The sequence below is a fragment of the Oenanthe melanoleuca genome, chromosome 7 (assembly GCF_029582105.1).
Source record: "Oenanthe melanoleuca isolate GR-GAL-2019-014 chromosome 7, OMel1.0, whole genome shotgun sequence".
In the NCBI taxonomy this organism is placed as follows: Eukaryota; Metazoa; Chordata; class Aves; order Passeriformes; family Muscicapidae; genus Oenanthe; species Oenanthe melanoleuca.
This window is the reverse complement of record NC_079341.1, coordinates 28,959,679-28,980,508: the sequence shown is the minus strand read 5'-3', so window position 1 is coordinate 28,980,508 and position 20,830 is coordinate 28,959,679. Positions and strand designations below refer to the sequence as shown.

At 37.0% G+C, this 20,830-nt stretch overlaps 1 protein-coding gene across 1 annotated transcript in view; it reads right to left on the bottom strand.

The window, feature by feature from the left end:
- Positions 1–2,684: 2,684 nt before the first annotated feature.
- The window catches only part of CCDC93 (coiled-coil domain containing 93), a 31,070-nt gene continuing 12,924 nt past the window's right edge, over positions 2,685–20,830 (bottom strand). The window contains exons 8-23 of the mRNA XM_056496446.1: positions 20,041–20,080; positions 18,599–18,691; positions 18,079–18,129; positions 17,029–17,115; positions 13,922–14,038; positions 12,481–12,543; positions 12,238–12,311; positions 11,598–11,679; positions 10,918–10,989; positions 9,779–9,850; positions 9,401–9,509; positions 7,909–7,991; positions 6,778–6,815; positions 5,794–5,878; positions 5,024–5,137; positions 2,685–3,849 (exon numbers count right to left, since the gene is read on the bottom strand). Of these exons, the coding sequence (XP_056352421.1) occupies positions 3,796–3,849; positions 5,024–5,137; positions 5,794–5,878; positions 6,778–6,815; positions 7,909–7,991; positions 9,401–9,509; positions 9,779–9,850; positions 10,918–10,989; positions 11,598–11,679; positions 12,238–12,311; positions 12,481–12,543; positions 13,922–14,038; positions 17,029–17,115; positions 18,079–18,129; positions 18,599–18,691; positions 20,041–20,080 (1,234 nt within the window). The 3' untranslated portion in view covers positions 2,685–3,795. The remainder of the gene's footprint in view (positions 3,850–5,023; positions 5,138–5,793; positions 5,879–6,777; positions 6,816–7,908; positions 7,992–9,400; positions 9,510–9,778; positions 9,851–10,917; positions 10,990–11,597; positions 11,680–12,237; positions 12,312–12,480; positions 12,544–13,921; positions 14,039–17,028; positions 17,116–18,078; positions 18,130–18,598; positions 18,692–20,040; positions 20,081–20,830) is intronic.

Here is a 20,830-nt window from a genome sequence, read left to right as displayed (position 1 = left end):
CTGCTGTGCCTGCAGCCACAGCCACAGCATGTCTTGCATTCCTGCAGAGGATGCTTCTCTCAACTTCAGTGGGAATTCAGAAGTTTTAATAACCTAGAATTTAGAAGAGTTGTTAGAAAGTGACTCAGACTTAAATAACTTTTAAATAATTTTCCCTTGTGACTCCCAACTTGCCTGCATATAGAATAGTTACTATTCAAAGTGTTTGGAGGCTTAATTAAACCAGAAGGAAGGCACATATGTAAGAGACTGTAACTAAAACCTGCAGCCTCATTCAGAACCACTGACAAATTTTTCAAGTTAATTGAATTTTTTCCTATAGGAGAAGAAATGCTCTAAAACCTTTAATACCTTTAAAATTCAAACAGATGACATGGAAAGAAGAAATGCAGAGGTCATCTTCAGCTGGTGTTCAAAAGCATACAAATCTTCTGCATGTGGCACTCCTGAAGTTTCTAATAATCATTTTTTGGGCAAATTTTAGTCTCTCAGCCTGGTAAGCCAAGCCATTACCACCACTCAAATCCAACACCAGCCCTGGTGCCCTGGCCCATCCCAGTGTGGCTGCAGGAGCTGCAGTGATCTCCAGCTGCACATTGCAACTGACTGGAGCAGCACCAGCTCCAGTTCCAGAACCCTTCCCTGAAGCAACACAGGCTGTGAAGGCACCTTCTACCTTGTCCTGGCCTCTGGAACTTGGGAGAACACCCCAGAGCTGCAAGGCCCCAGGTGCAAGTCACTGCTGCGGACACTGACCTGCAGCAGAGTGCCTGCAGCAAGCAGGAGAGCTGCAGCAGGGCACTGACACAGCTCTCCTCCTCCTCAAGGATGAATTTAGCTCCCTTAGGAGGCGAGGCTGGGCCTCTGGGATTTTGCTGTGAGAAGTTCTGAAGATAAGCAGCCAGTGCTCTGCCCACCCAAGCATCTGTGCCAGCAGTGAGTGTTACAGTGACAGGCTCGCACAGCCGGCCTCGGTACACACCCAGAGGACACGAGAGCCAAGCAGAGCTTTCATTTCATTACAGTGCATTTAGAAACCAACTTCCCACACTGGCTCTAAATGCAGACTGCATTTAGAAGAGTAGCAGCACATATTCAGGATTTAAAATTCTGGTTCTTAATCACAGCTTACTGTGGGGCCAAGAAAATATGTTATCAGCAGTTGCTTAACCTGCTTCATGATCCCATGTGAACTAAGATAAATGGCACAGTATCTTGACTATCCCAACAGAAAAAACATAAAAATCAGGTATTCTAAAGGGACATCATTTGGCACAGCTTAGATGTTATGGTCATTTATTTCCCCAATTGAAGCTGCCAGTTTGGAGTACACCGATCATCTTTGCTGTAAGCAGTGGACTGTTAGTTTTAAACTATTTCCTGACACTGAATTTGCTCCTAGAAAAACCTACTGGAGCCTATTGTTCAGCAGAAGGGCATTGTTGCATCCTGCAGCAGCTGTTCTGTGGGAGCCCAGAATGTGCAGAAATTAAAGGGCTTTGGAAGATGAGTGTGAGGAGATAATGCTAATAAATCCTAAAAAAGAAATTAAGTTTTGCTGCAAGTCCTGTAAATGTTGCTTGGCAAGCCTGGTAACACCAAATGAATTCAGGGCAAGACCTTTCTCTTTCAACAAGGAAATCTAGCAATACTGAAGAAAAATTTTGAGAAAGTCTCAGTTCCTCACTTGCAACCAGCTGAGATGAATTAAGGCAGATTTCTCCCTGTCGGTTCCTCCCCAGGTATGAGGAGAAATGTGCCAGAAAGCAAGGAACAGCTAATGGAACTGCTTTCATACCCTCACCAGCCTCCTTTCTTCTCCTTTTCACATGGGCTTCACACCAAAGGTAGTGGCCATTTGCCCTGGGCTCCATCTACAGCAGATAGTCAAGTATGATCTGGACTCTGATTTATCCTTTGGGAGCAACAACTGCATCTTTCACAAACCTCAGATTTATAGATTAGTCAAAAATTGCAAGCTCCTAGTCAGAGTAACGGACCTCACATGTTTATATTCTTTGTGGAAGTTTCCAGGTTACTGTATTTGTAGCAGGTAAGCATAAATTTTAACATACTGAACAAATAATCATTTATTCTACATGCAAATTTATTATTTACCCTACCTAGGAAATTTTGCTTGATGCTAAAAAGCAATTGTGATTAAAATGATAAATCCTAAATTGAAATGCCCATTCAAGCTGTTTTTTTAGAGTTACATAGTACACAAACACAGCACAGCTTGTGCTCCTTGGTGCCAAAGTTGAGTTATTCAATTTAGGAACTAGAAAGAGCCTTACAGTTTTTATAGAGGGCAAAGTGTATAGACAGAAATAATGCCTCCTAATATCAAATCTGACTACAGAAAGTCTGCAAGCTGCACTCAGTATAGCTTTCCTTCTTTGAAGGGACTTGGAATCTGATTTTGCCTTTGTTATTTTGCTAGTCCTGGGCAGACTGACTTTTTGAACAGATGCAGGAGGAGCAGCCCAGATCCATTCTCTCACAAACCTTGGGGGTGCCTCAGTGGGAAGGTTTTCTTTCTGTTTGTGCTGAAGGAACAGGACATCACAAAAACAGTGACTCATTTGACTATGGACACGATTGATTTTTTAATGCACTTGGAATTCAAGAGCCTGGGAAAGCTTCTAAGGTGAGTTCCACCTTAAAAACACAATAGCAGAATGTCACTGGATTCCAAACATTCTTTATTTTATATTTGCTGCCATAGAAAGTAATTGAACACCACTGTCATCAGTGTCAGTGGGAAAAAGGAACATGGTTTTTTTCTCCTGAAGGTGTCAGGTACATTAAGAAGTCAGTCCAAAATCCTGGTGTTAAGTACAAAAAGCAACTGTTTGAATTATAAAATACTGTATATACAGATATAAAAATGTCTCAGAAAGTGTCCCACAAAGTTTCTGAACTTCCAAGAGCAAATCTTCAGCAGGGTAAGTAGGTTGTTGTCTTCAAAGGTGAGCATCAGTTCATTAGAGCAGAATGTCTCAATCTTTATCTTCCTATATTACAGGTGACAGACTTTGATTTTCATCCCAGCCAGGGATAAGGTGGTGATCCTAGTATTAAGGTGTTTTTTCCTGGAGCTATTAATTTAACAAGCACACTCTATATATAAAAATGAAATTTCAAAGAAATTTATACAACAGCTATACTTTACAAAAATATAGATCTATAATTTTACACCAGGAATTATCCAAGGTAAGTTTTCATTTTCTTAGCCATTAGAAATTAATTGTCCTTTGGAATACTATCTATAGCTAGACTGTAAACTAAAATAATGTGACGTTATTAGCTGGTTGAAGACCCTCATTCTGTGGGCTTTTTTTGGGCCAAAATTTACAAACTACTGCATTCTGCAGTGCTCATCCTGTGAGGTGGTGGACATACTACACAGTACATGTAAACTTATTCCAGAATTTTCACCTAATTCAGCTTAAAACCCAAATAAAAAACATTCCCACTGTCCTTACTGCAGGAAAAAAACAAAAAACAAACCAACCCCAAACCCAAATAAATAAAATTAGTCAGTATTTCTATTTTACTGTACTGTGTTAACTCTTTACTGTGTAGTGGAGGCAATAATGAATAATGCAGCCATGTGATGAGGGAACGTAAACTGAACACATACTGGAAAAAACAGACTTTTACAGCTGTGTGTATATATATTTTTTATATATATCTATATATATACATCTACATTGCAGTTATAACTGTCACCTCACAAAAGAGATTCAATGGACTGAACAATCTTCTATAAATTTCCCCAGCTGGAGTTCTTCAGGAAGAACTGGCTTTCAGCTTGGCCAGCAGCATTTCATTCTTACGGCATTCCTGTGAACAGAGAGCAAACACATAAGGAGGAATTGCTCCTAACTCTGCTACCTGGATCTCCACATCAACAGAACCAAACCCTTTCTTTCATTTTGAAACATCTCCAAAATCCAAAGCAGCCTGGAGCTAGTGATGAGTTGAAGATAATTCTGATTGATCCATGATGTTATTCCAATGGCAGTATTCATTAAATTTTATGACACGCAAGTCAGAAGGAACACTTGACCACCCATCTGAAGTTGTTACATGTAGCTAAAGCAAACTCAAGCTTTTTACTTATAAATAGAATAAATGTGAAATGGAAATTACCTGTAGGTGATCTGGAACTTTGCAGGACAGAGTGCTCAGGGAACAACTCAGTCAGGAAATATTACATAAGTACACCTATGTTCAGTACCACGACCATGACTTCTTTTATTTTAAGGGTAGCAGAATTGAGCAAAAATACCCTCACATGGCAATGGAAAAAAAAAAAAAGAGGTAAAAACCCTAAAAGTTAATCTATGTAAATTCTACAAGTAGGATGTAAAATTTTGTATGACAGACAAGTAGCTGAACAGCCCCTGCCATTCAGCAGAGTACACTGTGTGAAACAGGAAGGAACTGTCTCAGAACAAAGCAGGAGTAATTACACAAAGGTGTTTTTCCTCAAACATACAAAGTCAAATGACAAATCTGCCTGCAGCATTCCTTTTCATTCATTCATTCTCATGGAGACAGCAAATAACAGAAGCCTATGATAATTAAAAGCTTGGGAAAGGCTAAATCAATGAAGTGTTATACAGTGCTTTCACAGCCATTAGGCAACAAGGCTGGTTCCTGAAGATTAATGACCAAGACCCTGCATTTCCTCCTTATTCACACACATTTTCACACCCCTCTTTGCTCCAATACCTAACTGCTCATAGATCTTCAAGAGATTCCACTTGAAACCCTAAATACACCATTTCCTTGATAACCTCTCCCTATAACATGGACAGGTGCCAATCTAGCAGTGAAAGAACTCCCAGATCAAATTCAGAGTCCAAGATTCACATGGAGAAAACAACCAAGATACATCAGGAACATGGTGTGGTAAGCATCACATCAGGAAATCTTGTGCATATATTAATGCAAAATCATGTCAAAATGGGTCACTGGACACAACAGTTGAATGTAGCAGAAGTGTTCTTACCTCTTTAAATTCTTTCACTGTTTTGAAGTAAAGCCTCTGTTTCTCTAGAAGCTCTAAGTATTCATCATTCAGCTGGTCTCTTCTCATTTTGTTTTCTTGCTTCTTCTTTTCCATCTGTTGGTATGCAGGAAGGGTAAGAGATCATATGTATGGGATACACATGGACACACTGCATAAGAACAACTATCTAAAACACACAAGGGGACACAGATACTTCATAATTGATACCCTGGCTCGTGCTTGCAATGCAATGAACATTTAGGTCAGCTCTTAAGAATTAAGAGCCTAATGCTGAAGTCTCAGTACCAGTAGCACTGTAGGTGCAACTGGGAAGGGGCACATGATGGTTGGGACACGGAGGTGCTCCTGACCCTCTTCAGCAGCAGAAAGCTTCAGTCAGTTCCCACAGTCTGAGAAACTGTGCCTGAGGTGCAGGTCTGACTGCACCCACACAGTCCAAATGGAAGAGCTCTCACTGATTTCAGTGGCATTCAGCTGTCTCAGGCATTTAAATCACTACACTGCCAGTAATGAAACTGAGAGGTATAAGTTGCCTGTCAAGACAGAGGTGTTATAACACCTCTGTCATACTCTATTCATTGACATTTAGTGGTGAGAAGTTTCTGACGACTGTGAAGAGAAATAATACTTGTTAGTTGCTTGCCTAATTTACACCTCATGTAATGGATCTTTCTATGCCCAATTATTATCCACGAGGTTTTGCTGAGATAATTCCCAGGTTCTATGGAAGAAAGTGAGAGGAGCCAGACCTTCATTCGATTCTGTTTGATGCCTTCTACGATCTGCTCCATCTGCCGCAGAAACTGCTCCCGAGATCCGGACGATGCCATGGCTCTGGAAAGAAGAAAAGGGAACACCTGACAGGGATGTGGGACACTGTGTCTCAGCTGCAGCTGTCTTGCACATCTACCCATTTCCAAAGCTCTCACTGCTTAGTGTTCTGTGCAAAAATTCATCCTTTTAATCACTGGTACCACTGACAGTGCAGCTGGTGTAAGCTACCAGAGAGATGGGCACAGAGAGAGCTCAGAGCCCATCTCAGGTGTTCTCCCTGTCTCCTCAAGTCTGTTCCTTCCTCTCATGAGCTGTACAGAAATCAACTGCTAATAACTAAATTAAAACATTTTTTTAAGAAAAGCCTCTGTTGTGAATAGTAAGAAGGTGAATAGAGGTCTAGGAGATCAGCAAATGTTATACAACATTATTTCACATTGTAATAGAGAAAGCCTAGAAGTCATTTTAGATCTTGAAATCGTTAGAGAAAAATAAACTGGCTGATTCACAAACTGATATTTGACCATGAACTTCCAAGGCAACCACAATTTTTCCTAGACTCCACACTATACCAAAACCTTCAAATACAGAGGTAGTTTATAATAAACATGTCTGAAATATGTCCCAGTCTAATGTACAGTCCCTGTACATAATGTAATAACCACAACTCCACAAAAAGAAGGAAAAGATTTAAATTAATTCCAGGAAAATTATGACTGAATTTCCACATCTAAAGAGTCAGACATTAAAAACATATGTTGGCTATAAAAGTTACATAATTCCAAGTCTATGATTCCCTAAACTGGCTTAAACAGAGTTAATAAACTATTCTATAAATCAGTTTATGACTATAAAATCTTCTAAGAAATTTTTAGTCTCTGTAACTGATGTCTACTCCCATTTGTCCAACCAACTCTACCACTCTAGCAACTATTAAGAGATAAAGAACCATAACTTACTGGTGGAAGTTGTCATAGATAGAATTCAGTAAGCTAACCTGATGGAAAAAAAAAAAAAAGGAAGAAAATACACATTTCTCTTTTCTGGTATGAAAGAAAAAAAAACCCAAAAAAACAAAACAAAACAAACCCCCCCACCCAAAAAAACAAACAAACAAAAAAAGAAGATAAAACAAAAGCCCCAAGCAAATAAATCTGTATTAAATGCTAATGTAGGGGAGAAGTTAAGGTAATGTTAAGTAATATAGCTTCTACTTCATGCATTTTTCAAAATATGGTATATGGCTTTACTGAATGGAAAAAATGAAAACTACCAAACATGGATTAGAATCAGCTGCTTAAGGGGAGGAAATGGCTGCTCATGATCTCCAAAACAGGATGTGAAAGGACACTGGAAAGTGTCTTTACACAGTCAGAAATCTGACCACTGCTTGTCTCTCAAACTAAAAAAACATATCTAAATAATGCAAAACTCACTAATCTGTTCTTATTTCATTAGAATAAACAGAGAAACATGAGGTATCAAAACATTTTGTATTTTTAATCTCCTCTTGTTTCCTATTTCTCCATCTTTACTGAAATCATACACTTGTCATTGCAAAAAAAGAAGACTGAAATCTCTCAGTTATGCTCAAGAAAGAATTGAGCTCTACATATATGGGAAAGAAGAGGGGAAAAAATATTCTTCAGGAAAACTACCCTTCTGACCCAGTAAAATCACCAGCAAATTAACTGTAGGCAGCTCAGACCCTGAGAACTAAATCTGATGTTGCTGACAGCAGCTGGAATTTGCTGTGGTCTGAGTTCATAATAAAAGGTATTGACTAAAAGGAGAAAAAAGGGTGATTTGGTGCTGTGATAGCAAGACAGATATTTGCTGATCAAATGTTATTCATGTTTAGAGAGCACAGTGAGTGGTTTAAATATGCTGCACTAACAGCAATTTTTTTACAACACAGACCATTTCCCCTCCAAGATTACAAATATTCTTATGAATCAGTTGTTCCATTTTTGTTTACAAAGACCAGTAACTCTGCTGATAGGACTCAATATGGTGAAAGCCAAGCAAAAACTTTTTACTTCCTTCCCCACAGACTGAATACTTAGAAAATAGTAATAAAATTTCCTTACCTCCTTTTCCAAATATACTTTCTTATCATCCAGTGTATTATAAAGAGTAAAAAATTGCTTTGTTTCTTTATGAGTTGCTGAAACTGCAAACAAAAAAAAAAAAAAAAAAAAAATGGGTAGAATAATAAAAGAATATGAGGTGAAATGGAATCTGTAAAAATACCCTGTAGGCTTTATATAACATATTTTCCACTATCAATAATGGAACACACTAATGTACATGCAGAAGGAATATCTTCCAGAGTTTCTCTCAGCAGGGTTTCCAGCTATCATCTCTAATAAGAACACAGCTCAGTGTCTAAATTAAGCCCCAACTGCTGACAGCCCTTCTGCCAACACACACTGGCACCATCAGCTGCCTGTTCCTGCTTCCTTCCCAAGCCTTACCCTGACACCACCCAGGCAGCTGTGCTGCCCACAGCCTGTGGTGCTGGAGGGGCACAGGGAAGAGCAGATAATCTTGGGAGTACTGTGTGAAAAAAAGTGCATTAGGCTATAAATGTCAAGCTATAGTGCAAGATGCCCAACAAAGCTTTTGCTGTTTTCAAGTCTTTTTATCTTCTTATAATCTATGCATGGAGCAGAACTAAATAATATTTTCTAGTTTAGGTGGTTACAGCAGATGTTGGTCAGCTGGCAAGGCAAGGCTCAGACAAGATGGTACTCAAATCTGCTGAGTGCTAGTCTTTAGTTCTTCAATGTCTAAGGAAATCCAATATATTTGTGACTCCCAAGGAAAGAGTTCAACAGGCAGCAAAACTAATTCTGGCTAGAAACCAGAAGCTGGAAAAAGAGTATAGGTTAAAACTGATAAACCTCAGTGAAATCATGCTCATTAGTCTGGGATTTGCAGAATTGCTAACACACAAGCTAATTAAATATACACCAGTAAGTGTATTGGTCTGTTATCAGTGTAATGAAACAACTCTGAAATGTTATTCCATTTACATCTTTTCCCATTTTATAATTTCTGATCATAACAGCTAAAGATAATGTGTATTCTGCTCCTACCAATATATTGCAGGACTGTGTTAATAAAAAATGAAAGAAACCAATCCCTTCAAGTGACTGTTTTTACTCTGTAGTTCTTGACATTTGTAGGTTCGGAACCAGTTATGGCAAGTCAGTGGAAACAATGAAAGCAATCTAACGGTAAGGCAAATTAATTAAACAATTCAAACTTACAGCAACCTCATCTGTAAGTGGTACATTAAGGACTTTCAAAACATACTGGTCATTAACCTAAATGACAGAACCTGCTGCAGACAAAATTTAGTCCAGAGATCTTGCACACTGAGTTTCACCCTCAGGAAAATTTTTAAAGCCCAGCTTATAAAACATCGAAAATACCATGTGTAACATGAATACCAAAAACCTTTAAAACACCATCAAATTAGTAAGTGCTGCTGTTACATACCACATGTTTAAAATGCAACTGCCCTCCTTTCAGGGCTTTAGCCTTCAGCAGGATGGCCCTGCTTGATATACATACCCTGACTGTAAAGTTCAATAAATCTCTTCTGATACTGTGTGAGCTCAGCTCGGCTGGGTACTTCATCAATCTTGCGTTGTAAAATGGCTATTTCTCTGTTCCTTCGTGCCTGAATAGAAAGTTAGGAGGGGAGAAAACAAAACCTCTTCTTGTTCTCTTCTTAAAATGGATGAAGCCCCCCAAGCAATACTTTGTTATTAAAGAATTGATTTTAAAAGCAAAAAGCATTGGCTGAGGATCAATTTTTTTTTTTTTTTTTGCAATTGATTTGTGACAGAAACACTCGTTAAAATTAGAACAATGAAACAAAGTATTAGAAGTTACAAGCTAAGACAAACATTGACTATTTTGTACAAGTAAGAACACAGAGTTACTCACCAGTAGCAGGCGGATCTTCTGAAGTTTCTCTTTCTCAGCTTTGTACTGCTCTTCTATAATCTTATTTGGCTCCTGGAAGTTGAGAACCCAAAACAATTATGTATTACAGTAGCATACGAGAGCTGCAGTGCAAAAATGGGCAGATTGGGTTTGTTTCCTGATTTTGCCCATCTTTGGCTCCCATAATAACACCACTCTTGGTTGTTTGGGGTTTTTAAAAATAATAATTCATTATCTGTATTAAAAGCCTGACATTATGTGCTGTAATCAAGGGCATTTAGATAGCTTTTAATTTTTGATATTTTAACTTTTAAAATATCAACAGTTTTTTCATTGTTTTACAACAGTCACACTTTAAAAGAAGATACAAATCCAAAGACTGTCAGTACCCCTTGTCTGAGTGTTTTTACTTTGATTCAGTGGTAGGGTTAAGAATAAACAAGGCACCTGAGCAGAATATAAATCCCCTGGCATGTGTTCTAAACTTCCTGCAGTATGGATTTCAAGGTAACTTTTTCTTGCTAAAAAATTTAAGATTTTGGTTTGCATTTTAATTTTTCACACTTTGTTGAGGAGGACAGCAGCATGATGGAAGTTGTAATCTGCCTTGTTCCAGAGGCATGAATGCATCAAATGTTTACCCACTGCAAGTAGAGTCATTGAAGCTTTTCCTTTCCTGTTCATTCATTATTCATTGCCATCAGACTGGATGTACTTGTGTTAAAGCCTAACTTCTGACAGCTGCTCACTGCATGCAGTGCACCGAGCTTGTGCTTTCATCCCTCACGTAACCCCACTTCTAAGAAAAAACCAACCAAACCAGACATTCTTTCTGAAGATGATCTTTCTGTTAGAGATATGCACAGCTCTTAGCACAACACCCAGAGATTCCTCTCTGATACTACAAAGAAAGAAGTAAAAGCCACAAAAACATCCATGGATTCTGCAAAAATAACAGATAATGCTGTAGCTGTTTCCAGACTCCTGTATTTCTAGGATTATTTGCCTTTATTATGTGGCTTTACAGAGCTTTTTAGATATTCCAGCAGATACTTCAAAGCCTACAAGAATGTCCCAAAAGTCAGAAAGACTTAAACATTTCAAAATGCAATTTGAAAATAAGAACTTAGACTTTTTACCTGTTCCTCTCCATTTTCTGCTGCTTCAGCTTTCAAATCCTCAATATTTTTTTGTAATCTCTCCATTTCTTCCTTTAAAACAAACAAAAGTTGATTTTTTTTTTTTAAACTGAGAACTCTTTTCCTAAGAGGGTAGAGAAGGATCTTGACAACACACACTTCTAACAAAATTTCAGAGCTGACCACTCAGATAATATTTAAATTTGGAATATTAAACAGCATTCCCTGAGTAAGGGTAAGGCAGCCATTAATATTCATTGCATTGACGTCTGCTTTTATCAAACACAAGAACAGATTTATTTCTTACTTGCAAATATACCAGATTCAGCTAAGACAACTAATGAGTGACATGGAAAATGAAACTGAAAAAGCAAAGCAACATTACAACAGTGTGACATGGGAAAGTGATATGTGGCATTGGGAGAAATGAATGAACCTAATACTCAGACTAGGCCTTAGAACACTATTTAATTATTTTGATTCTATTAAATTCTATCCACTATTGGTGGAACAGAAGGAGATGAAAACAATTCTCTCTGATCCAATCTCTGGGCAGTCCCTTAACACAGCAGTAGCAGGACACCAATCACAGCACTTAAGCAGTAAAACAACAACACACCTGTAAAGTGAGTTATTTACCAAGTTTTAAATGAATCCTTCTAGGTGACATTGGAACTTACCCTACAATGTGCTTTGAACTCTTGCTCCTGGCTTTTTAGGTTTTCATTCATGGCCACCAGTGCTCTCAGACTCTGTAATATGCTAAATTTGAAGATCCAGTAAATTATGTTAGAATTTTAGTTTCTAATTTAAACAGCTGGAAAATTAACATATATTAAAACAAGCTTAGCTCTAAATAAATTTACAATAAAACCTGGGTAAATTAAAACCCCACATATCAGCACTGATATACCAAGGTCAAAATAAAGATGAAATGTTACACTGAGTGTCTCACTCTGATGGCTTTGCTATGTTTTAACCTCATTACAGTGAAAGTTTTGAGAGACTTCTATTTAAATTATGTGAGATGAAGGCTTCAAATATGAACAAAAACAATCAAGAAGGCCTCATCTACTTGTCAGATGTTTCTAGGGTTCTTCTGCTTTAAACACCTATAATTATTTTGAACTACAGACTGACACTTCATTCTGGCTGAATCTTATTGAATATTTCCCTGTCTGTGGAATGCAAGCTAGAGAATTATTTTAATTTTTAAATTTTAGTTATTTGTTTAGGTTGACAAAGCAAGAAACATTGAATGATTCATTCAGACAAACATTGTTTTTCATAATTTCAAAGGTAACAAAGAAAGATACTTACCTAGAATCTGCTTGGGATTCTATTGTTTCTAAGGCTGCCAATTCCTTGTCCAGCTTTTCACTGTAACTCTTAACCTAAGGGTTACAATTAATAATAAACTGGTAAATAATAAATTAACTTTTCCACACCATGAAATCAGTGAGTTAAGCTGACAAACACCCTCACTGTTTAATACATCCCTTCATGCACAGAATTTCTCAGAAAAGTTTCAGCTACAAACAGCACAGAAAAAACAAAGATTACCTCTGTTAATGTCTTTTTTGCTTCAGTACATTTTGCCTGCAGATCAGCACATTTAGCTTGCAACTGTTATGAAAGAGAAAAGAAAGAGTTGGGTTCTATATTCACACTAATTACACCTGTAATGGAGAACAGAGAATATTTGAGCTGTTCATAATGGTTGTCTGTCAAACAGCAGGCCAAGCATAACAAACACTGTCTTTTCTTGTCAGCTACTCCTGCATCTGACTGCAAGAATTCTGATTGAATATTTTATCACTAACAGCAAACATTTACTACCTAATCTTTTAGGTGTATAAAGTCTCAGAATAAACAACAGTTTTTACAAAATACAAAATACAAAATTGGACAGAATTTCTGCTAAATAAATTTCTCAAACTTTTCTAGCCTGGTTGTACTGGCCTAGTTTCACACCAGGCTAAGAATGAATTCTATTTTATACTTCTCCAAATAAGTCAGGGCAATTCAAGACTTGCACAGAAGCACCATGGCACAAACTACAGATATGTTCACACCAAATAACCAAGCTGCTCTATGGTTTCCTTCTGGGTAACTATGGAAAGTCTATTAAGGCAGTTTGCAAAATATGTATTATAATCAAATATTAGTTATTTCACTTGTCAATTAATTTACAGAGGCTTATTTTAGAAGAACATCCCTCTTTAAACTCTTTTTGATTTAAGATAACATTGCAAATAGTAAGAACAAAAATGGGATGTGGTTTACAAAAGTAGAGCAAAAGTAGAACAAAAAATGCACATGTAGCTCAGTTCCACTTCCATTCATGCTGCTTTAGTTTGCTGTTCACAACACAGAGCTGTGACTTAATGCTCCATTCTTTCCTTTCCACAGCCAAATTATAAAAGTTTCTTATTCTACTAACTGAAAAAAATTTAAGTCTGCAGTCCACATCTCAACTGATGTGAATTATTAGTTTTGAAAAATCTTGCCAAAACTTACTGCAGTATTGAAGCCAGAACTCCACAAATATTTTTTAAATGGTGGGGTTCTTGACTGTCACTGATTTCTAAAGCTGCTTTTGGCAAGTGACAAATAAAATTCAGCCAGGAAATTTTTACTTTAGTAAAGTGATAAAAGGATTATATTTGGCTTGCAGCTGTCAGTACATTTTTTCCCCATATAAAAACAGCACTGAGATTGTTATGTACTGAAAACAAGCTGCACAGAATTAAAGGGCCCTCAACTGTTAAAATGGCAAAAGCATGGTCCTCCCCTAAATTAAGGCTGAGCTAACTGCCCCCAAGAACACAACCTTTTCTCACAATCCAAGGGCAATGCAAGCAAGACATTCAGAGAAATCAGTGCTCAGCATGACAAATTGCTGGTGCAGAAGATAGCTTGCAGGTATTTTCTGGATGGTAAAAACTTTGTGATCAACCACATTTATCAATGTTTTCTTCTTTACTACACACACAGTGCTTACCTCTTCGAGGAGTTTGGTTTTTTGCAAAATCTGTTTGTTGAGAGATGCCACCTTCCTTCTGTGCTGCTGGGCAGCTCCAAGCCTTTCTGGTCGTTCCTCAGCAGAAAGCTCAGATTGCTGAAAAAACAATAACAAAAACCTTTTGGACCTCAACATTCCTTTCTGCTTCTTCAGCAGCTCAGGAAATACCAAACTGGGACACACCTATGATATTCCTTATCCTCCAAAAGAATGACTTATTGATTTACCTCACATCAAAATAAGGAAACAGCTGAACGACTGAATTATATTCCAAAATTTACAGGTAAAGTAAGCTAAAAAAGTCAGGTGCCCTGAGACAGGTGGAAAATATTACTGTGTACTAGAGGACAAGACTTTTTTTTTTTTTTTTTTGCATCAGCATTATAGTTAAACCTGGTAGAGCTCTTCAGTGGAAAAAGTATAAGAGTACTAAAAAACATGTTAAGCATTGGTATTCACTGAACTTGTTGAATCAGAAATGTTCTATACTCCAATAAGTAGCTCCAGAATTTTCAGAAGCCTTGAACAATAGTGTATTCTGAAATAGAGGCTTGGATGCATCTTCATGCTGAATGACAATGACATACTCAGTGTGGTAGATGCATTTACCACCCTGGGGGCTTTTTCTGTGTGTGTGCACGTGTGTTGCTGACACCAGCCTTTGAGAACTACTCAATCCAGCCTGCATTGCCAAGAGTGCCTCATAAATGCATAATAGAGACAGCAATCTGGATCCAATCTCCTCTTCTCTCTGAATTGTGAAAGCAAAGCTGACAGAAACATTGTTTATTAAAAAAAAATTATAATAGAAATTGTATATTTGCAGTAGACAAAAAATCATTAAAAACCAGCAATAACTTGATCTCTAAGGGATTATTTGCCTAAAAATTATTTGTACCTTTTGAAAGTCTTTAATACTTAAATCCATCTGTTTTGGTAATTTGCTTCATGCACTCAGACTTCTTTTCACTTAATCCATTTTCCAATATTTCATTAGAAAACCAGTTAATTTTCAAGTACCTCAAGTGCTAATTTACAGCCTGTCAAAGACTTCAATACTAAGTGCTTTTTGAATAATTACCAAATGTTGACAACTGCTACAATGCATAATCAGTTAAAACGCTACAAGAAGTGTGATATACTCTTCACTCATATTTGCTCCTGGTTCCACTCTAGGCAGATGGATAAGCAGCTTAATTTTAAATGAAAATAAGAGGCAAAACCTGTCTTCCTCCTCTCCATTTTCTATGTTATTCATATTGAAGAGCAGCTTAATGATCTGTTATGTTTTTATATCCACAGCAAAAAAATACCAATTCTGATGGCTTAACCCAACAGTTCCTTTTGTTAGGGAAAGAAGTGCCTCTAAGGAACACCTGTGACCCTGAATTACTCAACAAATACACACTCAGTCTGTCTTACTCCTCTCATTATTTAGTCAAATCACATTCCTTCATCATTTTATGAAATGCAATACCTCATCCTTCTCTCCACACATTTGCCCTCTTACATGTATAAGATACAACTGGAGAAAAATGGAAATGCAAAAGAAACATGAGCTAAACCAGTTTGAGATTGATATTTGCAAAAACAGTAAGAATCCATTTAGTATAGCTTTGGCATTAAAAAAAAGAGGATCATATTTCAAGAAGTGAACTTTACAGCTTGCTTTTTGAAAATGAGAAAGAACCATCACTAATATGTCTGACTGTTTAAAGATGATCAATTTGCTACTTGTTAATAATTTTCTGCCAGTATTTTTAGAAGGTGAGGAATGACACTAAAATCCCTCCTCCAGTTCACTCAGCAGGTAAACATGGCAGCAGAATGGAGGGGCAAATGCAGAAAATCACAAGCACTGATCTTCTGCAAAAATGCCTCTTGTAAGAAAGGACCTGGCCCATGGCAACATCAGACCTAGAATTTGGCTTGTCAGGTATCTTCACTGGGCCTGTGGATTCTATTAAGACAAATAAGCACTGCTTTGTTTCTCAGGCTGTGTACAATTACCAGGGGTTAAGACTATTAGAATTATATCCAAACATTGCTGATGTTTCTATAAACTCTCTGATAACATCCTTAATTCTTCTCCTGGTGCATGCATACGTGCACAGAAATTCTATATTTTTTTAAAATCACATCCCATAGATTTGAAAAGTGATCTATTTTTGGTTTGACTTGAATCAGTTCTTACTTTTCAGAGTATTAATCATTGTTCTACTATAATAGTCAAGGTCCTGCTCCCTTCTCTCAGAACAGAAGAAATGTAACATTGAAATATGACCCTTGGGCTTCTGCTTTTCCAATCTTTTAAAATAAAGAAAGGCCAAGAATTTGCTGTTGAACTATAGGGTTTATCTCCAAAATGGGAAAGCTCTATACCTCAAATGTGTCAACAAAAAGGAAGAAATATGAGAAGACTATTGGACAAGTAAGAGCGACCTATAACTCATATGTGGCAGTGATGTATTATATGCATTAATTGCTTGAAGAGCCAGATTTTCTTTTCACATTACTGCAAAAAAAAATCACAGCTGAACACAGCAACTGGAGCATTTAATTGCTCTGACTTCTCACAGCAACAAAGGTTTGGGTTTGATGAGATAAGACTCAAAACTTGAGATCCAGGGCATGACTGAGAACTGGAGTCCAGGGCAAAGATCTGAAAACCTGGGTGGAGGATGCCTAGACCTTTTTCTGAGCAGGCCCAGATTCTTCTCTGAGCAGGCCCACAGAACTGTATTTCTGCACTTAACACTGGACATTTTAAAGCATATCAAGAATTTAGGCCTCTAGATGGAATAGATACCACTCAGGTCCTCCTCATTCATGAATGCATTTGGGCAGGTGCTTAAACCCAAATTAGTCACAAATGCAATTCAGGGATATGTACTATCACACTAAAAGCCTGGGTATGTTTAAGTCTCTTTAAAGCAGTTTCCTGAACTCTAGCTGTGCTGCTGCCCACAGCATGTAATAAAAAGTGTGTTTCAAGAGAATCATGGCAATGAAGTTGGCAGCTTAAAGCCTAAATTAACAAGCTATCAAACACCACGTGGTTAAACCCACTCAGGTAACACACTTACCTTCTCAGCATATTCAGACACAATTTGCTTGATCTCATCTGACTGGAGTCCAACAATCTGGCCAACTGTGCTCGCTGTCAGTTTGCCCTGCAATTGTATCAAAATGCTTGGAGTTTTGGAACTGCTCTGTACTTTTATATGACAATTTCCAATAAGTTCTAATTTTAAACAGGAATTTGCACAAGGAGTAACAATCTCTAATCATAAGAAAAGTCCAGGAAACATTCCACTCCCCAATCCTAATTTTGCTGATAGAAATTTCTCACTTAAATCCTTTTAGCAAATTTTTATTCATATTTCAGAAACTTTTCTTTATACCGAATTTTGCATTTGGTTAATAAACCTCTAAGCATGCAGGTATATGCAAGAATTCTCCTTTGACATGAGTGAAATGTATAAAACCAGTTTTCAAACAGAACTGAATTCTACAATGGATTTCAGTAGAAAGCATGTCAATCAACTCAAGGACTAGAATAATTATTGCCTTTTCTTCCATGACTCCAGCATATACAGAAACAATGTTTAACAACTGAATTTATTGCCAGTCCTTTCACCCAGAAATCAAAGAACAGCCTGCAAGTTCCATTATATTTTTAAATACAATGAATTAAGAAAAGATACATATCCAGTATTTTCTGTCTTAGACTAGTGTTGTTGTTTAGGTATAAGTGCTTTGAAAAGAACCATGAAAGGCACAGTTTTCCAGCACTTTCCCCAGTAATCCTCTGAATAACTTCACAAGATGGAAAGTAAGGTAGTGCATCTTGGGTAGCTGTAGAGTGATGCCTTTCCCCTGAAATTCTTGTAGAAACCATTTAAAAGAGGCATTTATTTATATTATCATTATCATTTCAAGGCACATGATGAACTAATAAGCCTTATAAAATTTACTGTCTTCCTAATTCAACCATTTTTAAGCACTCTCCTTATGAAAATTTAAACATAATTATTCCAAGACTTCAGACCTAAATCAGCAGTCTCATTTTAAGAATAATTACCAAAATCAACCATAATTTAAACAAAGCTGTACCAGTTTGAAATGCTACTGACCTCTTCTGTTGCCATTGCAGCCATTCCAGTCATCAGAGTTTTAATGCGAAGCTAGAGCAAAATATGAAGAATTATACATAGCAATTTAACTTCTATTATTTAGCTATTTTTCTGCCAGGGACACATACTATAATTAGTATCATATAATGTGTATTTTAAAACATGTGAACTTAGGGCAGTAAGTTTGTGAAAAGAGGAAGTGGCTCAAGTTTCCAAATTTAAGGAAAATTTCTTGTAAGAGTAAGCATTCATTCAGATAATTCAGCTCCCACTGTCAACCAAAAATCAACTTCTTAAAAATGCTCAGATTCAAGGAAAAAAGAAGAGTTTTTGGGTATTAAACATCAACAAGCATTAATTTTGTGCATCAATTTCAGGGTCTATATGTCTCCCATGGGAAGCAACTCTCACTTCAACTAAACATGAAAACTTCCCTTCTTTGGGAGAATGACTGGGAAGCAAAAATTGCTGCTCTCCCCCCAGGTTAATAACCCCCATGCCTCCTGTGTCTGGGGCTCACCTCTTCAGCAGCCTGAAGGTCAACTTCATCAGAAGGCTCAGCCTTCCCTGCTGCAGCAAGCCCTGGAGGTAGCACTGCTTTTTTATCTTCAGCCTTTTAATGGAAAATTAGGACATTATTATACCTAATTCCACTATTCTAAAGTGTTAAGAAAGACATCATGGAGAAAACTGGAATGTAGCTGTTCTGTTTATATGACTACATTTCAGCTACTGGATTTCAGCATCCTCACCCTCCAAATCATGCATTTCTCACAAGTATTCCAACTGTTCCAACTGTATCTCTGGCTTCCTATGGACTTATCTGGTCCAAAGTTTCCTTATTCCACAGCCTTCTGAGAGCTGCCAACCTCAGGAGACAACCCAGAATATGATGTCTACTACACAGGACAAGACTGAATTTTTTTCTACATAAATCGCTTTTGCAATTTAATTTTGGTCTAACAAACATACAACATAAAAAGTGCAAACATGTCTGGTTCAGTTAGAGGAATTTGTACCACTGAAGTAAAGAGAATTAACACATTTCACTGCCCACTTCTGCCTTACTGGAGACTCAGCTTCCACAACAATCATGATGAACATCTAATATACAACATCCCAAAGGCAACAGAATTTTTGAAGAAACAAAATGAACTCTATAAACATGATTAGTGGTTACTCTGAGGAGAAAACAGGCATGACTAGATTGGGAAATATCCCTATTCATAAAAAATTTAATGTGACATTTGTATGTGGAGTATTAAGATAATGAAGAAGAGCAACTTTAATCTGCTCAATATATTGTTGAGTCCATGACACGTTTAATGCATTATCTTCATTATCTCTGTCTGTAATAAAAACTTGTAGACAAATTAATATCTGCACTGAAATAATAAAACTGCAGGTATCCTGCATTTTATGGACATTTTAAGATTCCATAATCATCAAAAGCACAGCAAGGATGCTAATTTTCAAGAAGGACAATGACTTAAATTTATGGCATGGTATCAGGTTTCTCTATCACATTAAACAAGGTTTTTATAATAAATTTCTACAATATTTCTTACCAAGCTGAATGGTTCTTTAAAAAGAAAAACTTTTTAATGATCACATTATGGAACACTCAGTTAAAACATATTAAACAGAAAAGATCCATCATTATCTAACAGTAAAAGTCAAACCAAAACAAACAATGCCCAAATCCTCTTTCTTCTAAACAACAAAAAAAATGTTGACAAAATGTGATCTGTGAGCAGAGATGAAGGAAATCCTTTAAAAAAGGGTAACCAATTCCACCTTTCATGGCATGCAGATTTTTAGTCCCAATTAGCCATTTTTAAGATATGTTAATAACAGCAGTTATAGCTGTTTATTCAGCTGTATTCAAGATTTAATGTAACTACCACTTCAACAACACAGTTCTTCCCACAATTTAAGTCTTTTAAATTAATATATTTTTACCTGCTCTGTTTTTCCTGCTTGTCTGCTAAATCCATATCTCCTAAAAGAACAATAAAAGAACAAATGAAGGAAAAATACGGTTGTTTATAACTTCCAAAATTTTCAGTGTAATGCATGCACAAAGAGCCAGGATCAATTGGTTTTGAAATGTTTCAAGTAAACTAAATAAACAGGTACTGGACCATATTTACAGAATGGTTTCAGATCCATCATCTGAATACTCCATATTCCTTCCACTAGGATTTGCAAATCCTGACTTTCCATAAAATACTGTCATGTAAAGCTCATGAAAGGAAAAAGCAATGCCTCTTCCCATTTGAAAGTTAATCCTGAGCTATTACACTAAAGTTCATGTTACTGTTAAAAGGAAAGTACTCAAAACAGTGAGAGAAATAATAAAAAAAATCTATGTCTCTGGGGGAAAAGAAGCCCCAGAAGATACAAAATGGAATTCAGATGTCATCTGCACTAGTTAAGCATTAAGAGCTCAGACAGCAGACAAGATGCCCTTACCACTAAACTATGAAAAGAAAACTGGAAATAGAAGCTAGAAATAGAAGCTCTGTAACTTCATTTTTATGTGTTTGGAGAGCTCTCAGTAGACCAGAGGGACATTCAGAGATAATGGAAAAGTGAAAGCCTTAGTAACTTTGTCTCTGAATGAAATTTTGCAGGAAAGTGAGAAGAAAAAACATTCAACCATGATTCAGCCCTCTGATGTGGCAACCACATGAGAACTAGAAAAAGAAACAACAGCAACTGCAGGTCCTTTTTCACCCAATTTTCAGTA